Source organism: Podarcis tiliguerta (genome assembly GCF_965153285.1).
Source record: "Podarcis tiliguerta genome assembly, chromosome: 7".
In the NCBI taxonomy this organism is placed as follows: Eukaryota; Metazoa; Chordata; class Lepidosauria; order Squamata; family Lacertidae; genus Podarcis; species Podarcis tiliguerta.
Window position 1 is genome coordinate 6,571,096 of NC_139540.1, and position 22,680 is coordinate 6,593,775.

Genomic DNA, 22,680 nt, shown 5'->3' on the forward strand with positions numbered 1-22,680 from the left:
ATTCCATCTCCTGCCCCTCAAAGTGCACATTTATATATTTATTTAGTACTGCCCATTTCATGACATTTCAAAACACATGAGAGGACAAGACAAGCTCAGGGGCTTACAATCTTGAAAATGGCCCAAGGGAATGTGGTACAAGCAAAAAAATACATAGGCATATTGAACAAATTCCTGACTTGTTTTGCTGTCAGTTTCATCTCTCAGGAGGTGGAGGAGGGAATACAGGGAACTGCTATTCTTTATCTAATTCTTACCAACTGAGACCAGCGGGCAAGTACACATGGCAAGAACCTTGGGGTGAAAATGACTGTGTTACCTTGGAATTTGTGATAACAATGTATGTGTAAACTGGACATAGCTGGACAGGTAACCTGGATTTTTGGAAAGCAAATCTGAGGAATTTCTAGCAATGGCTAGAAATTCTGAGGGAGAAAAGAACTCAAGAGGGATGGGATATTGGGAAGTGTGGAATACTGAAAGCACAATGGCAAACTATTCCCGTTAGGAGGAAAAACAAAAGACAACTAAATAAGTTTGTGTGACTGCACAGAGAACTAATGCTGATGAGCCGAGATTTTTGGAAAGGATATGTACAGGAGGCAGAAAAATGAGTACAATGAGCAGCTTGCATCTGTAAGGATGTAAGGTATCAGGAAGGCTAAAATCCAGAAAGATCTGAGACGAGAAAGGGCTTCTTTGATTATGTTCAGATAAAGTAGAAGGACAAAGAAGCGGGTAGGTCTTCTGTTTAAGGAATTATTAACCAAAGATGAAGAGAGGGTTAGAATTACTCATTTTCTATTTCACCTCTGTCTTCTCCAACAAGATGAATTGTGTTCAACCTCAGGATAGGTAAGGAAGCTGTTAGAGAGCACCTAGCTACGTTGAAGGAGTTCAAGTTTCCAGGGCCAGATGAATTGCCTCTAAGGGTGTTGGAGTAGCTCACAGATGTTTCAGAACCAGTGACTATTAATTGAGAATTCTTGGAGATCACATGAGTTGCCAGATGGGCGGATGCTATCCCTTTCTTCAAAAAAGGGGGGGAAAACCAGTTCTGGGAAACTCGAAGTTAATTAGTCTGATGCCAATACCGAGGAAAATTCTATAATAGATTATTAAGTGTTCAATTTGTGAGCCTCAAGGAAAAGAGTGTGTGGATTACTAGGAGCCTGAATGGATTTATTTAATTTGTTCCTCCCAGTTCTGTACAATTTCTGAATGTCACAGGCGTCTGGGCAATGACTACTTGAGGGTAGAGTAAATATTCTGAATGTGAATGTATGAGACTGAGCGGAAGCTGCCTGCAGTTTTTTCTTCACTTAATATTGGTTTAGAAAATAAGATCAAACCCCAGACAGTGGCAGTTGGTCCAAGTGCATCATAATACTCAGATTGCCTTTTAACATTATGGAGTAATTAAGTTTATTTCAACCTTTCTTCTGCAACAGCACCTGTTAAAGAGAGTTACATAGTTGTTGTTTTTTATAAGATGCAAGGTGGTAAACAGCTGTACATTATTCATGCTTGACAAAGCTTCTTTCTGCTTCAGAATTGTGAATGTTCCCACCCCCCAAGTTTATTGGGCAGATGTTTCCAACCTTGTGGTGATGGATGCAGTTTAATATTCGCTCTTGCCGGCAGGACCTTACAGTGATATCTCTTTCATTACCTAGGCCAAAAACCTACGGAAAATGATCCAGCAAACGTTTCGACAGTATGCCAACCTCAATAGAGAAGAAAGTATTTTGAAATTCTTCGAGATCCTCTCACCAGTATACAGATTTGACAAGGAATGCTTCAAGTGTGCTCTGGGTGTAAGTATGCTACATCCAAGTGCTAGGGCATATTACAAAATAATCAGGGTTATTTGTAGGCAGGTCACGGTTTATTAAACTATGGCCAGCAGCTTAACTATCATTTCTTGACTATGGTTAAAGGTTGCTTGTTGACCAAGGCATGTTGTTGTTGCATGAACTTTAGTGTTAACCATGGTTTAGTGTTATGGGTGAACCTGGACGTTCTCCTTATGGAACTGTCACTATCCAAAAGGTACAGAACCGTAACAGAAGAGTGTCAGAAAAATTCAAATCAATTTCAAGGCTTGGCTGCTTTTTCTTCCTGGTGTTTTTCTCTATTCTCTGTTGTAATATGCCAAGGTTTAAGGGATTATCTGCCAGCTATGTTAATTGTGGTTCATTATTATGTTCAGTCCAGGCCAGAGGTTACAATGGTGTTTTTTTAGGGGGCGGGGAAGGGAGAACAAGTATTTGGTAAATGTGTTTGTTATATCGAGCTAATCACCAACCATATAATACAGTTACACACATTCTTAAAAATCATTTTTGAATTCAAGGATTGAAGATTGCACTCAGTTTCTGTGAGTCAAATTACCGCTGTGTCTAAAATTGAACTCTCCCCTGCTGGCTTTTTTAAAAAATGAGTTATTTTACATAATGCCAAGAAACAGTGATAAACCTGTAAAGATGGAAGTTGTGTATTAAATTTGATGGTATTTACCCAATTTTTTTTTGTCAATGTTATTTCCAAATCATCACCACCTCTGTTAATATAAAAGTCAAGCTGGATAATTTCGGTCGAGCTGGCCATTGGTCCAGAAGAAGGAATCAGCTACCTTACAGACAAGGGTTCCAATGTAAGTCTGTTTATCCACCAACTGTATTAACATGCCTTGGAGTAGGAGGTGTAAATGAATGTTTAGGTGGAGGTTAATCTTAAGTTAGATTTTCAGGCAAAACTCTGCTTCTCCCATCTGTTTCACCCCCTAAAAAGCAAACAAACCACAGTCAGTCTGCATTCTGTGCTCAGCCCTTATTGGACTGTTTATAGGGATTCTCCCTAAATACGTTGTGCTTCTGCAAATCTTGGGCTTCTCCTTGGGTATCTCTTTTTTGTACTTGATGAGTTAGCTACGTAAGCATCCTCCCCTGAACACGGGAAATAGAATATGATATTGCCACTCTTCATACCATAACTTCTGCATTTTTGGAAGGCTTAAATTGACTCCTAGGGTTTTTCTTTCCATTATATTGTGTTCCCCCCCACCACCACCAACCCCAAACCAGGCTTAGATTTCAGGAAACCTGACATACAGAAAGCAAAGCAAACAAATGCTGTGTTGATTACGCTTCCCTCCACCCTCCTCTCCTCATAGGAGATCTCAAATCAGTTTCCATTTGGGCTCTCTGCCAATAGTTCATATTGCTCCATAGTGCTCTAGGCCAAGAGTTGCCATCTCTTTGCTCTCTTCCCTTTCCCTGGGCAGAGCTTGTGACATTGCTCTGAGGCGCTATTAAAAATGACAGGAAGCTGGCAGAATATGGTAAACTTCAGGAGGATAGTGGTAAGTGTTTAAGGATGGTCGGGTGATCTATAGTACTTGCTGTTACTGATTCTTTCACTTTACCCCATACTTTTCTGTAGCTTACTCACCTGGCAGACTTCCATCAAGTTCAGACCATTCAGTATTCAACTAGCGAAGATAAGGACAGGAAAGGAGTGCTACAATTGAAAATTGCTGGAGCACCAGAGGTAGGCGGATTACTGTTGAGTTTTCTGTTGCACGGTCAGGCAATGAGACCTAATTCCTTATTGTACTTTATCAATACTTCATGAACAGAGGTGGGTGTCTATCCCAGGACAATGTAAAAATTTGGATCATTGCCTCAGACTACTTTGTCCCCAGACTGCAGCCCTCTGCATTAATAATGCTAAGAATGATGTATAGTAGAGTCCTAGCTGCAGTGAGGTACCTGCCATAGTGATATTCTTTCAGGCTTCTTGGATCCAGAGTGGCTGAGTTTATGTCTGCCTTGCCAGTTGTACTGGACCACATGCCCATGCTACAGTTCTGCTGTTCATTTTGCAGTAACCCCATGGTGATGGTTGCAGTGGAAAGCCATTACTGCCCTCTGTGGGTGCTCCTTATTATAGTGTGTTTGACAGAAACTGCTACCCTTTGGAGTGTGTGAGCACTACGCATTTGTGGTTAGACAGGTCAATGTGGGAAACCATGTATGGAGTTTTGAACCTGAGAATGACTCTTCCCTGACCTAGCTGTTACGTTGGACGTAATCAGGAAAACAGTGGAGAAGAGCGAGAACACAGAAATGATCAGTTAAGTCATATAAAACATGGGTGCATTTCTCTGCTTTGGGAGATGTTGTTACTACCCAAGAAACCTGCACAATGCACACAGTGCTATCCAGAAAAAAGGTGTGACTAGCGGAAGCTTGCTTTTGAAACTGTTGATACATGGAAGCATACTGAACAGCTCTTTAGGTAAAGGTAAAGGGACCCCTGACCATTAGGTCCAGTCGTGACTGACTCTGGGGCAGCGGCGCTCATCTCGCTTTATTGGCCGAGGGAGCCGGTGTACAGCTTCCGGGTCATGTAGCCAGCATGACTAAGCCACTTCTGACAAACTAGAGCAGTGCACGGAAATGCTGTTTACCTTCCTGCCGGAGCGGTACCTATTTATCTACTTGCACTTTGACGTCCTTTCGAACTGCTAGGTTGGCAGGAGCAGGGACCAAGCAACAGGAGCTCACCCTGTCGCAGGAATTTGAACTGCCAACCTTCTGATCGGCAAGACCTAGGCTCTGTGGTTTAACCCACAGCGCCACCTGCGTCCCGCGAACAGCTCTTTAGTTGGTACCATAAACCTTCATCAATTATACTTGGTGAAAATGTGGTATATTTTGTGCTTAATATTTTTCTTAAACTGTATGAACTATGCACACAATCGATAAGCAAGTATTCTAGGGTTAAATAAGAGACATTCAATTTCTAGGTAAAACCCAAACTGCATGCACTTCTTTGGTTATCCGTTGTTATTTTATTCCAGATAACAATTGCCAATCAAGTTTGACCTCTGTTTATTATTTGCTTCACACAATTTATATCCCACACCTTCAGCTTTAATTTGTGTTGGCACAGGTAACAAGTAGCAAGAACAATAAAAATACAATTGATAAATTACAGATAACCCCAGTGTGTGTGTGTGTGTGTGTGTGTGCGCGCGCACATGCGTGCACATTCCAGGTCATCACACACAATGGCAGCACACATATAGCCTGCCCTCCCCTCGTTCTGCCCCCTTTTCCTGCCGCTTCTGGGTCACACATTCTTTGAATGTGTGCAAAATGGGAGTTGTCTGTAATGCAATAAAGCATAGAAACTAAGACAACACTGTGAAACATCATTTCAGCCATCTCTTCAAATAGATAGCAAAATCAAAACTGCTCCAAGTTTGTTTGTTTTTAAAGAAAAACAGCTAAACTACCTTTTGCTAAAAGCCCTGAGAAAAGCCCTGTGTTTGCCTGGTGCCTGAAAGATAGTTAAGTAGTCACTTCACTGGGCCTCCCTATGGCATTCCAAAGGTGAGGAGCTGTCAATGAAAAACCTTTCTTATCAAAAGGTGAATTGTTTCTGAATTCTCCTTCCATTGGCTCATGAATATTGCTGATACCTAGTATGTTTTGGGTTCAATCCAAATAATTACAGTCCTAATCTTATACATTCTGAGATACAGGATGCAGATGAAAACCCTCCATATGGAGAGGCCCATGAAGGCAGCCACACAGAGAAAGCAACTTATGAGCTGATTCGGCCACATGGAGATACACTGCTTTCCAGCAGAGAGATGGCACTTGTTGGCAGCTGAAAAAATACTCTGCTTTATTCATGCAGACTGGCATTAGAAAGTGGCATTTGTCATTGTGGTCGTGCCAGCTCTCATGTTCACATCCTCCATGGGGCCGCTCCCATGTGAAAGGCTTTAGGGTGTAACAACTGGGACCTTTTAATCATTTACTCACTTTCCCCCCTATTTTCTGTTTTTAAGTTGCATGCTCTGCTCTGACATAACAGCTCAGCTGTTCTACTAAATGTTTGTGTCTGCAAATAATGCCTCTTTGTTTGGTGCCCTGTTTTCTCGCTCTCCTTCTCTCTAGCCTCTGACAGTGACAGCACCATCCTTAACCATTGCAGAGAACATGGCAGACTTGATAGATGGCTATTGCCGGCTGGTCAACGGTGCTACACAGTCCTTCATCATCAGACCTCAGAAAGGTGAGATAACATTTTTGTAGATAACTTGTATTATGTCTACTCAGGTTTGGTGTCATTTAGCTTGGGGGGTGGCTGGAATCCTAGCCTGGAGAACTTTTCTCTTGTTTACTAGGGGAAATCCGTGTGGTTTCTGCAGCCAGGGGATATACAACTAATAGCAAAACATTAACAAGCGTCTGAGATGCCAATTCCAACAGCTACTCTTATATAAGTAATTTTATAGATGGCAAAACCATAACTTAGTCATATTGCAAAACTGTCAGCTAGTTTGTATTCTAAACTAGTAATAAACTATATCTTGCTTGCACACAAACTTAACTATCTCTCCCTATGTGGTCCATCATACTTTGTTTGGATCATGTATGTTCTATAGGAAGACAGCCTTCCTTTTTAGACACTCATGCATTCAGTCATACATGTTTTTATTTATTCTATTCTTCCTCTATGGAAATCAGGGTGGCACCTATGGTTCTTTCCCCCCTTTATTATTCACAACAATCTTGTGAAGTAGGTTAGGCTGAGACATAATGAGCAGCCTAACTTCACTTGATAACGCTATGTAGCATGATGGATTTTAATTTTCATCTCTCCAGTTCTGATATTTTTGGTTACATGAGCTTTGGCATGCTCGAAGAAATTTTAGACTCAAACACAAGATATGAAAACTGCTGTTAGAATCATAGAAACATATTTTATTTTGGCAAATGTGAATTATTCAGCGAAAAAGAAATACATAAAACTAAATTTAATTAAAAAACAAATAACTTTTGATTATTAATATTAGTGCAAAAATAAAATAGTTGTTTAAATGTAGCCAAGTCCAGGAACGGCTTTTGCCTTGTTGCACTGAGCACAAAAGAGGTTGTCTGCAGAGAGTCTAGCTTATTTTCTACTGACTGGTTATACTTCAGTACCCCATGTCTGATAGACAGATAATCTATAATCAAATTTAAATTTTGGACACTACTAAGCGAGGGAAATTATTCAAGTCTGATTTTGATATCTTAACACTAATAGTGTAGAATAGTGCAGCCATGATTTCGGGGCTTTTTCATTGAGTACTTGAATTTTTGTAATATTTTACTTTCAGTTTCTAGTCTCTTGCTTCCTGTATGTTGGACCTTCTGCAGATGTTCTAAAAATTGCTTGGGAAAGTGAAATAATAGTTAGAAGTTGACCCAAAGGGTAAAAATTCAGTTGCTCAGAAAACAGTGAGCAGATTTCCTGTAGTTTTGACCCTTCTGACACAATAGTAGTGTGTCAGAGTTTTTCTGAAGATTTTCCCTTTCTACAGGTATCCAGAGATTCATTATAAGATCCTTGTACCGCATAAATGAGGGGCATTTGGAAGCTTTATGTAAGGCTATTAGGAAAAATGTGATATTGTAAAACATCCTCCTAGAATTTGAAGATGGAATTAGCTGTAATTAGCAGTTTTCCTACTTGTGAAATATATTTTATGCATATACTGTGAGAGCATGTGACAATCGACTGTCTATTTTCCTCTTCATGCAGAAGGTGAAAGAGCTTTACCGTCCATACCAAAGTAAGTCTTAATACTTCATTTTCAGAAGTTAAATAATACTTTGACATATATTAATTTGGGAGTTATTTGGGACTTTAAATGAAGTTAACCAGCTATTGTTTGTTCCATTCATTTTTATTCACCATGTAACTCAAATACACCTGGATAACTCTTGTAGCATCATAAGGATGGCAGGTGGCATTGTGGGTTCTTGTGGCCTCCATATCTCTTTGTGACCAAACTGCTGCTGGGTTAAAATCAAATGCCTTTGGGAAACTCAAATGCATACCTGGCAATAATTTAGTGATGGAATAAGTTCTTTGATGCAGAAGGTCCCAGGTTCAATCCTTGATAGTAGTAGTAGTAGTAGTAGTAGTAATAATAATAATAATAATAATAATAATAATAATAATAATTTATTATGTATACCCCGCCCATCTGGCTGGGTTTCCCCAGCCACTCTGGGCGGCTTCCAACAGAATATTAAAATACAATAGTCTATTAAACATTAAAAGCTTCCCTAAACAGGGCTGCCTTCAGATGTCTTCTAAAAGTCTGGTAGTTGTTTTTCTCATAGTGTGACATGTGAAGGCAGCTTTTTGTGTGAGCTACATTAGGGCAATACACTTTCCTCAACTATATTTTATTCCATAGAAAAACCATTAAGTGAAAAATTTCATTAAATTAATAGGAATATTATGAATGCATGCAATGCTATTCAGATTGTGGGGTTTAAAAGTTGCAATCCCTCCCCCCTCCAGCCTGGCCACTATCCCAGGTGGGTGGGTGTGTACCCCTTCCCCACATTATGATAGCTTTATTTTACCTGGGGACATGTGTGTGCATGCACAAAGCACTATTTCTGTAAACTACAGTAAAAAAATAAACCCCAAATAATATAGAATCCAAATCTTTCTTTCTTTCCCTTCCTTCCTTCCATTAAATTTGTTAGTTGCTTTATCTGTACCAGGGCACACCCAAAGTTGACTTACAACCAAAGAGAGCCAAACAACCCCATCATATATACATTAAAACCAAGAGGAAACAGAAATACATTAAAAACATCCCCATACACTAAGGTCCCAGACAGTTAAAGGCCCAAGGCCTGGCTATAGAAGAAAGTTTTTGATTGGTGCCTACAGATTTATGATGATGTCACCAGGCAAATTATATCGCAATAGATTTAGAACATTGGTAGAAACGATGATGCAAATTTCCCCCCAGAAAAGCTCTATTATTATTGCCACCTTTCTTTTTCTGTTTCCCTTTCAGGCCTCCTTTTGTTCTGATTTGGTATATTCATTTCAATCAAAATAGGTCATCTCCATTTCTTTGTGGTCCTAAAATGCAGCATATTCATGATAATGCAATAGCTCTTGTAGATTATAACTACTGCGTGTTGTTAAATAGGCAAGAGAGCTTAACTTCACCTTCAGCCAAATGGCTGAAATATGCCTCATGCAGGGGTGTGAGCCCTTATTTTGGCTCATTACCCCCTCGAACAGGGCCTGAATCCTCAGCACATTGTTTGAGGCTTTTGGTTTCAGGGTTGAGTAATGGCCAAATGGTGACTAAGGCAAGAGCACAATGGGCTGCCAGCTTTAACTCTTTGCTGCACTTGCTCTATTTTGAAATATATCCCAGGTGCTTAATATATATCTCAAGTGGCTGTAGCCCTGTTAAGTGACAGTATAAAAACAGCTTAAACTGAAAATATTTTACAGCATTTTCCAAAGGTCAGTGGAGATGGGCTAAGGCAAATCTCACAGGGCAGTTGTTTCTGCAAGGCAAGCGCTAGGACAAAAAGACCCTGTTGAGAGCATTAGTCTTTACTGTCCGCAAAGTTCTGAATGTTGTTGTAGTTACGAGGCGGGAAACCTTTCCAGCACTAGGGACACATTCTCTCCCCTGCAGCCTTCCAAGCCCCACATGCCAGTGGTGGGCAGAAGTGGGTGGAGCAACAAAGGTAGCTTCTACCTTTGCACAGTAGGCTAGTTCCTACAAATGCTCCTACAAGCCTGTCTCGGTCCTCCATCCAGGCAAACAAGAAGCATTTTCAAGGGCACATTCCTGCAAGGAACAAGCACTTGAGGAAGATGCAAAGTACGACCTGTGAGCCATAGGCGGGGCAAGGGGAATGGCTTAGGAGGAAGTGTAGATTGGGGAGAGTCCTGAGGGCCAGATAGAGGGTTTTAGAGGATCACATTTGGTTCCTCGGCCTGAGGTTCTCCACCCCCTTTGCTTGGTGATTTCAGACTTGAAGGGATCCTAAGCAAAGCTCTCTGGGTGGACTTGTGTAACAAAAGGTGATGGCTATGGTGTTCTTTCCCTTCTGATTTTGGCTTCCTAGAGGCTGGGAAAGAGTTTAGTTCTCTTGACCAGCAACATGCTCAGCCAGTTGTCCAGTGGAAGGAAAACATTTAAGTATGAATGTGTGTTCCTCAATCAGCAGGCTATGCATAAGGAGGGGTCTCTAATGTTTAAAATCCACTCCATGTTTTCGTAGCAGTTGTAGCGTACCATAATCTGAAGCTGTACTCAAAATGCTCTTCTCTACACAAGCTAGACCAGGTCAATCAGCCACTGAAAGATTCTGGTAGGCTTCAATATAAGTAGTTGTTACTAAAGTTGTAGTAAAATCCTGTTCTGCTTGGAGAACTACTCTGGTTTTTTCCTGGTCTCCAAAGAATGAATATTTTAACTTCTCTTGCTGTGAATGTAGGAGCCCCTCACCTCCCTCTGGCAGCACACAAACAAAATGCTGTGAGGCCACTTGTAACTCCACACTCCCTTTACACAGCATGCTAAATCTAAAGAGGCTTCCTTTTGCTGAGCTTCGTTTTTTATTTATGCAGTTATATATTTTTATGTCCTAAAACAGTCATTTTAACATAGTGTATGTTACTTTACTGTAGACTGGTGGTCACAGTTTTGTAGTTCATTGTTGCTCATGTTTACTCAGATATCTCTTACTGAGTTCAGTGGGACTTATGTGCAAGTAAATGTAAAGATTGCAGACTTAATCTGTTTATGAATTGCTCATAGTGTTTCATGATTAAAACTCTCTTGATGTACAACCACCACTGAAGTTAATAGATTGATAATGGATAAATTCTTAGCTACACTAAGCCTACTAAGTCCCCCCCCCCCCAGGGGTGAAATAATATTTAAGAAGGATATGCCCTACATACTTAACAGGAGAGATAATAAGACGTGTAATAAAGAGACAACATAGCCCTCTTTCACATATAAGAAGTAGACACAGTGTTGAATTGGGGTAACACTAAATGAGGATTAAAAGCAATTCAAAATTAAACTCTTGCTTGTTAACCCAGTTTCTTTATAAAGCTATTCTCTTCTGACTTGGTCAAGATGAATCAAGTTTAAAATTGGCTCCTCATAGCATTCCCTCTACTCTCCCCCCACCCCCACCCCTGGTGGATTCATAATGGTAGAGACAACTTTCTGCTCCTCCAAAACTTTTCACTGTAGAAAATGGGTTGGCCCTCCTAGTTGCAGGAGGTGCCCTGTTAGAAGGAATTCTCTTGAGCTACAATGTACAGCATTCACAGATTTGAACTCTTGTGTTACAGGCTGGCCAACAACGAGAAGCAAGGAATACGGTCGCATACAGTCTCTGTGTCAGGTAGGACCTGCAATAACTTTGCTTATGAAGACAGTTTTATTTTGGTAATTTTATATATACTTCTCTGCTGCTAAATATTTTAAAGCCTTTGCTTACTTCCTCACAAAACATCATTGAAGGCTGGGAGGGGGAAGATATGCTGGGGGTTTTTTGGTGTTTTTTGTTTAACAAAGGCATCTCCTTATATGAAGCTTAGATGAAAAGTGATTACAGTACATAATTGAATTGCTTATGTGCAAGTTACTTTTCAACCAGGGGTAGCCAACTTGGTGCCCTCCAGTTACTGTTGAACTACAACTCCCTTTATCCCTGACCAGCCCCTGACTGGAAGGCATCTTGTTGGCTACCCCTGCCCTTCATGATTCACGTATGCAAGGGCTATCATAGAGGGGGGAATATACAACTCAGTGAAAACTGCAATATCTTATATCATTGCCTTTAATGAAATGTGTGCATGTGCTCTGTATCTACACGGATTTAGTCATCAGCAACAGAACTTGATATGGCTGTGAATTACTGGCTTAATAAAGTGCTCCATTTTAATCTGCTGCAATTCCCTTGTTTGCATAGAGTTGCCAAATACTAGGATCACTCTGGGATTCTTTTCAAACCAAAGCATAAAGTAGTGATCCTTGCTGAGAGCGGAAGATTTAGAGGCTGGAGAACTTAGGACTGTTTGGCCGATGCTGTAGTTCAGTAGGAAATGTGTTGTATTTAGACCTGGGTTAAAAATCCTAGAATTCAGTGGATTCACATGGAGACTCTGGACAGGTTGCAACACTTGGAAATAGGTTTGACAAATAGGCGCGGGTGATAATGAGTTTTATCCTTATTTATTATTCTATTGCTTTTGTCAGTTTGCACATATTTGCTTCAATCTCTGTGTATAGAATGTTAATCACTATGTGGCTACTATAAGAGAATAATTGTAACCAAAAAGCATTGTACATGCTAAAATTGCTGCGGAAATAACAAAAGAAGACCATAGTTGAACATGAACAGTCCTCCCCTACTTCTCTCCCCAAACAAACCAGGAGCAGTAAGCCAAGAACAGGCCTTGGCTACTCCTTGTGGTTTGTTTAGGGAGAAACATGAGCCTGGGTTCAGATAACACAACAAGCCAAGTCTTGTGGCTTGTTGCCCCAAGTGCAGCAAGGAGTAGGGGAGGAGTTGACCAAGGGCAAGTGCAGCCCTGAGGCCAAACCAGATTAGCCACCCCTTGGTTTACTTGTTGTTTTGAGAGGAGAAGGGAAGGAAACACACAGGGATCAGGAGAGAGAATTTGTTCCATCTATGCTGAGAAATTAAAAGGTCCCATTTCATAAGTTAGCATCAAAGTTGGTCTCTCAAGTCTTTAAAAACATTAAATCTGTAGATGCAACACGTTCGTGAATAATGGTTTGTGTAACATGGAGAAGTTGGGTGGATAGTGTCAACATGCACATCAAACTGAAGTCTATAAGTTTGATTGCTCTATGTACCATTATCTAGACATGAGATTGTGCATGCAGGATTATGCTTTTTTCTGTTCTGGCTCTTTTTGTTTCTTTTTGGTCAGTCTGCTTTTCACATCAACCTTTTTATTGGCTTGTACAGCTGGATTTAATTACACTTGATTCTTGAAGAAACTACTGGCCAATTTCTTGTTTAAACAGAGAACTCTTATTACAACAATGGAGAGCCAACTGGGAAATCCATCACCACTTCACTAGAGCAGCTTGGATGCATTCTTAAATGTAGCAAAGTCTAAGGAGTACAGGCCAAAACACAGAAGGATAACTTTTAAATCCTTAACAATTCAGCCATTGGGCTGCAGTTTCTAAACACTTTGTTATGAACCATTAAAGCCCAGTTTGTGTAGAAATGTTGGAACAGCTCTAATGACTCATACAGTCCAAATGGTTATTCATACAGATTTTGTTACTACTAACCATTATTTGCACAAAATAATTTCAAGTCATAGTATAGTTCCTTCAGGTTTTGGCATGGGCTGTTGTCATGTTGAATTCATTCCTCAGGAACAGATCGTTAGTGTGAAAATTATATGGTAGTTTGGGCATAGTATTTTTCAGGGGGAGATAGTCTCTTTGGGTTTTTCTCGAAATGTACCCACTAGCTTCAAAGGAAGTTGTGTTTCATGCAATCACATAAAAGAGGCACACTTTCCCAATGAATATGTCTGAATGACACCGAACAATGAAAGCAACAGATGCACACAATGCACAATTAATGTTGGCTTATCTAGCTTAGCAGAGTTTTAACAGCACAAAGTCTAATGTGCAAAACCAGCTGTGGTGATGCCATCCCAAACTGCAGAATGAGAGCTGTCATTTGATATTTAAAGTGACTTGTAGCCCAGAGACTTAAAGCGAGGCAGGGTTATATAGATAAGCCTCACTTTCCCCATCAAAACCAAGAAACACAAAATCAGAATGATACTCTTTGATTTTATCAGCATTGCTCTTCTTTATCTTGCATGAATCTAAGTGTTCTAGAAGTTCTGCAAAACCTGCCAGCCATTTAAAGAACAAGGTCACCAAACAAAAGTATCACTGAATAATGGGCAGTGTGACTGTTTCACAGGGAAGTGCATGCACAGAATTGTCCTGGTTTCCACATGGTGTTTACCGTTTGGCCTTGAAATGCTATGTGCGTTCACTCAGTGTAATCTGTAAGTCACAGCCTTATAGCGTGTGCTATTCAACACATGAAGATGTAAATTAATTAATCACACCACAGAGCAAAATGTTCCTGTCCCTTCCACCCCCTTTTTAGAGTACTTCTACAGTGGAGTTGAGTAGAATCTCTAAGTCTGTCACTGAAGCAGTGTGGGTCTACATGCCAAGCATCTAGATGAAAAAATAATAATCAAATACTGGAATTCTGTTTCTGGTTTCTGCCATTTATTCAGAAGCAGCACTATGCTCCAAATTCACTCATACAGGGAGACAGTGGCACATGTTAATCAAGTTGATCCCTGCCATTCCCCCCATCTCCTTAGGGATGAGTAAAGTGTGTTGAGCTGCTTTGGATAGAGCAGAACCATTATTTGGCTTAGCATCTTCTATTTTAACTTAACATTATATTTATTGTGAAATTACATATGAGGGCAATTGTCCTGAATGGCAGTTTATAAATCTTTCAGTAAATAAACCGTTGCCTTACTCCTTTAGTGTATTCAAGTTGCTCAGATGCCTTTGTTTTAAGACACTTGTGCAAACCATATAATAATACAGTCCCACGACTATCTTTTTGCAACAAGAGGAAAGCCCAAGGAGGTTTTTTTTTTTTTTTTTTTTTTGAATGAATTGAATGAACTGAAAGAAAAATGCATGTTGCTGTTGGGAATATTAGTATCCCTGAATAGGGAAAAATGTTTTGTATCTTCAGTACCACACAGTCCTTAGAAGTGATTTAAGAAGGATAAGCAAATGTTGAGCTGCCATCTGTTTCTGGAGATTACGATTTTTTTTTCCTGCTGACCATGCTTGAAACATGCTCGGTCTGTCTACTTGTGATAGCTAAGAGAGCAAAGCACCCACATGATTTTTTGATAGCCCACTGCATTTTTTGTACTGTGAGTTAGTGAGGCCCCTGTGATTCTTGGTTGTCCCAATCAGAAAGAGTGATGCTGCTAAACAGAGTGCAGGAGACAGAGCAAAGTACAAAGAACAGGTTCCAAGGCGGGTTGCATGGAGATCGATACAGTTAAACCATGTAAGATATTCCACCTCAAAAGGCTTGTGCAAGAATGCCTGTCTTGTCAAAATATATAGAGTGGCGAGAGGAAGGCATTCCACCAAGTGGGAGGCCACCACACTGGTGATCATGGAAAATGGGGGTTGGGGGTGGTGGCCCCTGTTCTACGGCATTAGACTTACACTTAAATACACTAGAGCCTTTCCTCATACCCTTTCCCAAACATAATTTGTCAGAGTTTAGAAGGAGAAATGGAAACATGTGTCTGACTGGTCTGCTGGACTGCTACTTTTTCAGATGTTTCCTACGCACCTTCTGTTTCTGTAGTATCAGTGTCCAATCCTCCACTTTCGTGGATCCAAAAGAATTTGGCAGATCTCCTTGTGGTACACACCAGCATAAGCTTATGGTTTTTATTATATAAAGGCCAGGGATAAGAAGCTGGAGGTGAAGAAAGACCCCAGGAGCTGAAGTCAGGTCATACAGAAAGATGTTTTTGCCTCTTTAGGGCAAAAGAAAATATTCTCACTCCTTATCTTTTACTTAATGATGTGTGAAACATTTGCATTTGTTGTTATTTTGTCTATGTTCGTACACACAGTCATGTGAGTATCCAGATTTGTTAGTAATTGTCAATTTTGTAATCTATGCCAGTTCATACACCAAAACGACGTGTTCTGCTCATTGCTGTAAACAAGAGCTTGCAGATGTTGAGCTTTTAACAGCCCCTGTTTGATAAACCCCTTTTCAAAAAGCAAAGTAGAAGTAAAATATTCATTTCCGTAATAATACCCATAGAAAGGAAGGAAAGACATATTTAATGTAGTTGACTATCCCTTGAAAGGATAAAAATGTAACATTTAACTTTTGCATTCTGGTGTTCATTCCTTGCAGATGTGCTGATACGTCAATCTTCGGTTGTGTCCAAATAATTTTTCTTTCTTTTTATTTTCCGCTTCTTGGTAAAGGAGTCAATCACTGTCAACATAAAGCAAAGAAAGCCAGACACTTTCTCCCTTTCGTCTTCTGTTCCCATGAGTCACCACCTAAGGGTACTACTGCACTGCTCTGCCTTTAGGCTTCCTGACTAACCCAGAAGCTGAACAATACTAACTCTGTTGCAGTTTTGTTCACCTGAGGTTGGAGTAAAATTGTGAAGCAGAGTTCCAAGAATAATCCCGCTGAAATTTCAGAGCGTTTCCCAACACACACATACACACCTCGCAGGAAATATTTTTAACAAGTGTAGATGCTGCCGCCTTTGTACCGATGTGGTACACTATGTAAGCAAAACAATTGGGCAATGCAAGTGAAGAAGCTCTGCAAATCTTTTACTCGGCGGTCCACTTGGGCCAGCATATTCTTGGACCCCTGGTATAGCATGCAGTTTAATGTAATAGAAATTAGTAGCTATTAAAGTGTATTGAGGTCACTTAGGTTAGTAAGTGATTGTGGTAATGCTTTGCAAAGGTCTAAAGGCATGTGCAGACATTGCTACTGTAGGATTCTTACCGTGGGACAGGTATTTGCCTTCATGTTAGCATGCTGGACAGGGGGAGGCTCCAGTATCCTCGAATGCAAGAAATTTGCTCAAGGAAGAGAACCAAAAGCATGGCTGAGAGGGGAAGACTTGCACCAATCTAGGAGTACTTTTAGCCCCGGGCCGGGAGGACGTAGAGTGTGCCCGAGCCCTGGGTGTTGGTCCTTGACAGATGGGGCTTTGGTGGGGAGTTAGGGGTGAAGAGAGGTAAACTTTCACCATGCCTCTAATGAGCAGGTGTTTGCAGCTCATTATCTTTTGAGCTGGTTGGTTAGAAATCTGTTTCTGTAGTTAGTACTAAAATTCTGAACGTGGATTGTATTTAGTAGTTTCAAATTGTGGCATCACATGATTTTGCAAGAACAAATTCGTACAAGCATTACATAATAGTCTAAATTACAGGAGAAAGTTTTCATACGCATCAGGCCGGTTTGCCCCTTGGGCCAACTTATTCCTTTTTATTCTGCTTTCTTGTCCCGTAGCAGATTGATGCCACTGGTAATGAAGCACAGCCGCTTAAGTTTCCTTACCCCAAAAATGCACTTGAAATTTGTACCACCGTGTTGTTTGCTTGCATTTTGTCCTATGCTGTGAGGAATTAGACCACTGGATTCCAGTGAGCTCCCTTAATTTCCTCTTCCTTTATCAGATCTCTTTTGAGCTAGGCATGTAAGATGACTGCATATGATTTTGCTATTCTGTTTGACTTTCCTGTGATTTTAATACTATATCTTCCCATTTCTTTCCCCTTTTGTCCCTCCCCTTCCCTGCATTTCTCTCTCTCTCTCTCTCTCTCTTTGCATGCCACCCGGATCAACAGATGAAATTAGTGGGGACGGTAATATGTGGTTATATATCTATACCTATTTCAGTCTGTCTGTCACTAACATGCAGTTTTACAGCCCCTTACGCTGATCTACTGCTAATGTCATTTTAAAAAATAATCAAAGTAGCCCTAAGGCTGGCTTTTATGTCTTGCTACTCCACAGTGTCGCACAGAACAAAGGGCTATAGAAGTTGTTTGTTTGTCTTTAAACCCTTCAAATGAGGGCTGAAGTTGGCTTTACATTAAATGTGACTGCTGTTCCAAATGATAGTTTTGCATCTACGTTCCCTTCCCTTCTCAGAAACATCTAGTGTTTTCTACCTCACGTCTTGACACCACATTGTCAAGCCTGGAGCTGGAACTGGGGGAGGGATATTACACTGGAATTTATGGAGGACAAGCAGGAAACTAGATGTGCAGCTGCTTATCTAGTTTAATTCCAAAAGGAGAATTTCCATTGCCCCCCACCCCACCCCAAATATACGCGCTGAATTTGAAATACTGAAGCAAGAGCAAAGTGCAGGCTGGACTCTATGTGTGGCTTCTGGAGTGGTGCTGAGAATCTGTTTGGAATGACCAAACAGAAACAAAAGTTCCAATCCCAACCCAAGTTATTAAGAATATCTCAAACAGCAGTCAGTGAAGAGCTGCATTTCTTTACATTAGATGGCTTCTTTAAAACTGGCCCCCTCTGCTGGTGCTAGACCCCACTGCCTGACATCCCTGAGCCACTGTTAAGGCTTTGCAATTCCTAGGCCTTCCGAAATGAAGAATTGCTTATATTTGCTATGGCATAATAGCAGTATCAGAGAAAGCTAAATGTTTTTCTTTCCAATGCAAGTAATTCGTCTCCCTGGGTGAATACGAATTCTCCAATACGTTAAAGAGAAAAGTAAAATAACCAGGGGGAAATGGAATGGTCTGTTATATTCATTCTCTCTCTCTCTCTCTCTCTCTCACTCACACACACACACACACACACACACACACACAAACACAGAGAGAGAAATTAACATTTCTTTAGATACTATAGCCATCTTAATCATCCTTCAAATGCTGAGCACGTCATTATTTTTAGAGGGTCTGCAGTGTTGGGGCTGCCTTGCTCCCCATCACGCTAGAACAGCACCTATGCAAGGAAGGGATCACAATGTCTGGCTTTGGAAACATCCTTTTGATTATGATTCCAGCCAAAAGCAGCCTCGTGGCCACATTCGCCAGGGTGGCTTATAGAGATGTGCTGCTAGAATTGGCTATATCCTTTCCACGTGTGCCTTTCTGCATTGTTTTCCTCTGCTCACAGTGAAGAAAAAGCCCACCTCTAAGACTGTGTAAGAGTAATAAAGTGAAAGCAAAATAATAACAAGCATATAAAGCATGCTTTATTTCTCTTTATTGGGAAGGTATGCCCATAGCTTTTAAAATATGCTTTTATATGGGAAATGCTACACGTTCAGGGTTGTGCAATGTTCAGCCATAATCCTATTTGAGGATAGCATCCTCTTGCCACTATGCTACACCTACTTATTGATGAATAAATCTGCAGTCCTAACCCCACTTACCTGGGAGTAAGCCCCATGGAATTGAACAGGGCATACTACTGAGTAGACACCATGGCAGCTGCAGCTGCTTCTATCTGTGCTTTAATTTAGAGACAGGAGCAGCTAATGATTAAGTGCTGGGCTGTGCAAAGCAGGAAGCAGCAAAGGTGGATTTTTATTTTATGTATCATGTTGGCATGCTGCCATTCCCCAAGGAACTCAGGGGTTACGTGGGGTTATATTTGTTTATCCTCTCATCAACAATGTAAGGAAGGTTAAGCTGAGATAGAGCCTGGGTTGTAGGCTGCCCAGTGAACCTCATGGCTTGGAAACAATTTTAGCCTGAGTTTCTCACATCCAGTCATAAGGTTTTAGTCACCACACTACACCGCAAGAACTGAAAGTAAATTGACAAATAGAACAGGAAATCTCTAGCAATTATGCTTTTGAGAGAATCTGGATATGGGTGAGCATTTGAATTGTTTACTGAGAGCCAGAGAGGGTTGGGGGGGGGGGGAGGAGATGATACAGCAAAGTGAAAGGAAGGAAGTGGTAGAACTTGGGAACAGATCAAATGAAGGAGGGGCAGTTTTTACCACTGAGATGTGAGATTTGGTGGAGAGATGCTTTTCAGTATCTGAGTATCAGAAAACTGATAGTGGAGGGAGCTTTGAAGAAATGGGAGGACTGCGCATAAAGAAAGGTGTGGTCAAAGGCTGCTACAGGGAGGTGGAACGACAGGAGTAGGTCACCCAAGGTGGCAGAGGGAGAATGAGTAGATCAAGGAGACGAAATAAATAGTGAATGCACAGAAGTCCAAGATTGAAGGCGAGTTTAAAAAGTTGGAATAATCAGAAGATTGAACTCAAAAGATAGAATGAGATGAAAAGACCTGAAGGGTCTTACATTTTGGTCTCTGTTACAGAGTATACCAGTTTTAAGTGGAAAGAATACAGTGGTGCCTCACAAGACGAAAAGAATCCGTTCCGCGAGTCTCTTCGTCTAGCGGTTTTTTTGTCTTGCGAAGCAAGCCCATTATCGGATTAGCGCTATTAGCGGTTTAGCGGCTATTAGCGGCTATTAAAGGCTTAAGGGATTAGCGGATTAGCTGCTAAAAGGCTATTAGCAGCTTAGTGCCTTAGAAAAAGGGGGGTGGGGAGCGAAAAAAACCCCCCAGGAATCACAAGACATTTTTGTCTTGCGAAGCAAGCCCATAGAGAAATTCGTCCTGCGAAGCACCTCCAAAACGGAAAACCCTTTCGTCTAGCGGGTTTTCCGTCTTGCGAGGCATTCGTCTTGCGGGGCACCACTGTACAGCTAAATCAGTGCCCCCCCCCAAAAAAACCAATAATGGGGAAAGGGACAAAATCCCACTTTCATGTTTAATGCAGAGATACCAAACCACTTAAATTAATCTGCTCCATTCACAATTGATTACCACTTTTTGGGAGTGGGGGCGTTATAGTCATTCAAAAAGTACCGTAATTGGTGAAGAGTTTTCAGAGGAGCACTTAGGCTTGGCCAGGATATGTCACCAGAGTTTGGAGGTTGAGAAGGGACAGGATTTGGTGGTCCAGAGTTGCTCATCACACAAGTATCAAGGGAAAACATTGGCACTTTCTCACCAGCAAGTTTTTAGAACAGTAGCTTATGTACCCTATTGTGTTTTTTAACTTTTTATAAAGGTGCAGTGTTTATAATGAACAGATGAGCAAATGTTTTGGGAATTGTGGTCTAAACATACAGTGGTACCTTGGGATGTGAACGGGATCTGTTCCGGAGCCCCATTCGCATCCTGAACAGATCGTAAGGCACGACAGTGCGCGTGTTGCGTTTCGTTGCGCATGCGCGTGACATCATTTTGACCATCTGCGCATACGCGAGCGGCAAAACCCGGAAGTAACACACTCCATTACTTCTGGGTCGCTGCGGAGCGCAACCCAAAAGCGCTCAACCTGAAGCGTATTTATCCCAAGGTATGACTGTATTGTCTTCATAGAGGGGGCTTGGGGTGAGAGTGCAGGCTTTCAGATATTTATCCCAGTTAGTGGGCAAGAATGTGTGAGTCTTCATCTGCTTCCCACTCCTTTCTAGAGGTCTAAGAGATCACTGTCAGGAGTGGAATAGATTTGGCTTGATAGGAAGCATAGAATTGTAGAGTTGGAATGGACCTTGAGGACCATCTAGTCCAACCCCCTGCAATAGAGAATATGCAGCTGTCCCATTAGTGGATTAACCCTGCAACCTTGGCTTTATCAGCACCACACTCTAACCAACTGAGCTATCCATGTCCAAGGCAGATTTATATAAACATACTTGCCACTCTTAGTTCCCCGTGAACTGCTACTGAGTATTGTAAGCATCTGTCTCTCTTGGTAGACAATGGAGGAATGGACCATTGGGGTGAAGCAGACTGTTGGAAGATTGCAGCACCTGCTGTGGCTGTAGAGGCTGATAGACATGTTTTGTTGCACCTGGGGCAGATGAAGGTGTTTGGTTGTGCTACTGCAGATGTACCATCGCGTTCCTTCTCTCTGCGCTCCTCCCAGCGGTCATTTCTCCTCTGGTCATTGCCATGGATGCATGTCCTGACTGTCTCCAGGCACTATGATCATCTGCAAGGGATTCCCACACAGCAGGGTTGGTAGCACAGAATTGGTCTGGCAACGGGCCTGGTGCCACTCTTATAATTAACATTACTTAGTTCCCAGTGAATTACTTCTGTATAAATTTTGAATAATCTAGACAAATACGAGCCATCAAATTCATTTGCAGATGGAATTTACAATTATTATTTATTAAATCTGTATGCTGCCCTTCATCTGTAGATCTCAGGGCAGTTCTCAAAATGCAAGATTAAAAATACAAGATACACAATGCAGAATAAAAACAAAAACAAACCTTCAACCCCCTTCCCCGTACCCCTATCCCACAAACAATTCAAAATGTAATAGGACGTTAATAGCAAGATTGGTTTGAAGAGGAGTGTTTTCCCCTGGTGCCTAAAGGTATATAATGAAGGTGCCAGCCGAACCTCCGTGAGAAGACTATTCTACAAATGGGGAGCTACTGCAGAAAAGGCCTGTTCTTACGTTGCCATCTTCTGGATCGCTCGTGAAGGAGGCACATTAAGATGATGATGATGATGATTTCAGGGTCTGTAGGGTCATATGGAGAGAGGTGGTCCTTGGGGTATTGCAGTCCTGATCCTTTTAAGGCTTTTTAGGTCAAAATTGGGCCCAGCCAGTGCAGTCAGGCCAGGCTTGGTGTAATATGCTCAAAACTGTCTTGCCCCTGTGAGCAACCTGGCCACCTCAGTGGTTTCATGTAGATGTACAATCCATCTTTCTTTTTTTTTGTTTTAAGGGAACAGATCACTCCATAGTGTGCTAGACTGAAACTAAACATCAGACTCTTGCTGCTAGTGGATCCTTCATCCTCAAATTGTTAATAATGCATAAGATATACAAAGTTCTTGCTTGTTTGCACCTCTTAGAAAGGGTCTTGATTTATATTCCTGTCCCACACCATTGGATTATAATGGGCCTTGTAGTTGGAAATTTCAATTGATGATACAGACAGGACTTAATTCATATTTTGACTAATAGAACTAAATAGGGGAACTGTCTACTATTTAATAAAAGATGCATTCAAATTGTCTCTAATGTCTGAAAAACAAGTCTGTGTGGTGTAATGTAGTAGGCAATGAGATCATCTTCATTTCCATGAATAACTTGGTGCATGGGGAAGCTTTAGTCATGGTGGCCTAAGCAGATTTGTGTGAAGATTGAAAAGGCTACAGGTTTTTGC

General features: G+C 41.1%; 1 protein-coding gene and 1 long non-coding RNA gene across 31 annotated transcripts in view; both read left to right on the plus strand.

The window, feature by feature from the left end:
• PTK2 (protein tyrosine kinase 2) overlaps positions 1–22,680 on the plus strand; it is a gene marked incomplete at its 3' end in the record, with an annotated part of 189,825 nt that overhangs the window by 115,369 nt on the left and 51,776 nt on the right. For 12 of the 30 annotated variants that reach the window (XM_083450474.1, XM_083450445.1, XM_083450473.1 and 9 more), the window contains 8 exons: positions 1,677–1,817; positions 2,579–2,656; positions 3,445–3,552; positions 5,976–6,093; positions 7,609–7,639; positions 11,212–11,264; positions 15,932–16,015; positions 17,324–17,341. In XM_083450474.1, the coding sequence (XP_083306600.1) occupies positions 1,677–1,817; positions 2,579–2,656; positions 3,445–3,552; positions 5,976–6,093; positions 7,609–7,639; positions 11,212–11,264; positions 15,932–16,015; positions 17,324–17,341 (631 nt within the window). The remainder of the gene's footprint in view (positions 1–1,676; positions 1,818–2,578; positions 2,657–3,444; positions 3,553–5,975; positions 6,094–7,608; positions 7,640–11,211; positions 11,265–15,931; positions 16,016–17,323; positions 17,342–22,680) is intronic. The other 18 variants (XM_083450459.1, XM_083450458.1, XM_083450454.1 and 15 more) reach the window with 2 other exon arrangements.
• On the plus strand, positions 17,348–21,720 carry LOC310682267. Its single transcript, XR_014513829.1, has 3 exons — positions 17,348–19,828; positions 20,188–20,602; positions 20,847–21,720. It is a non-coding gene; the product is annotated as an uncharacterized lncRNA (long non-coding RNA).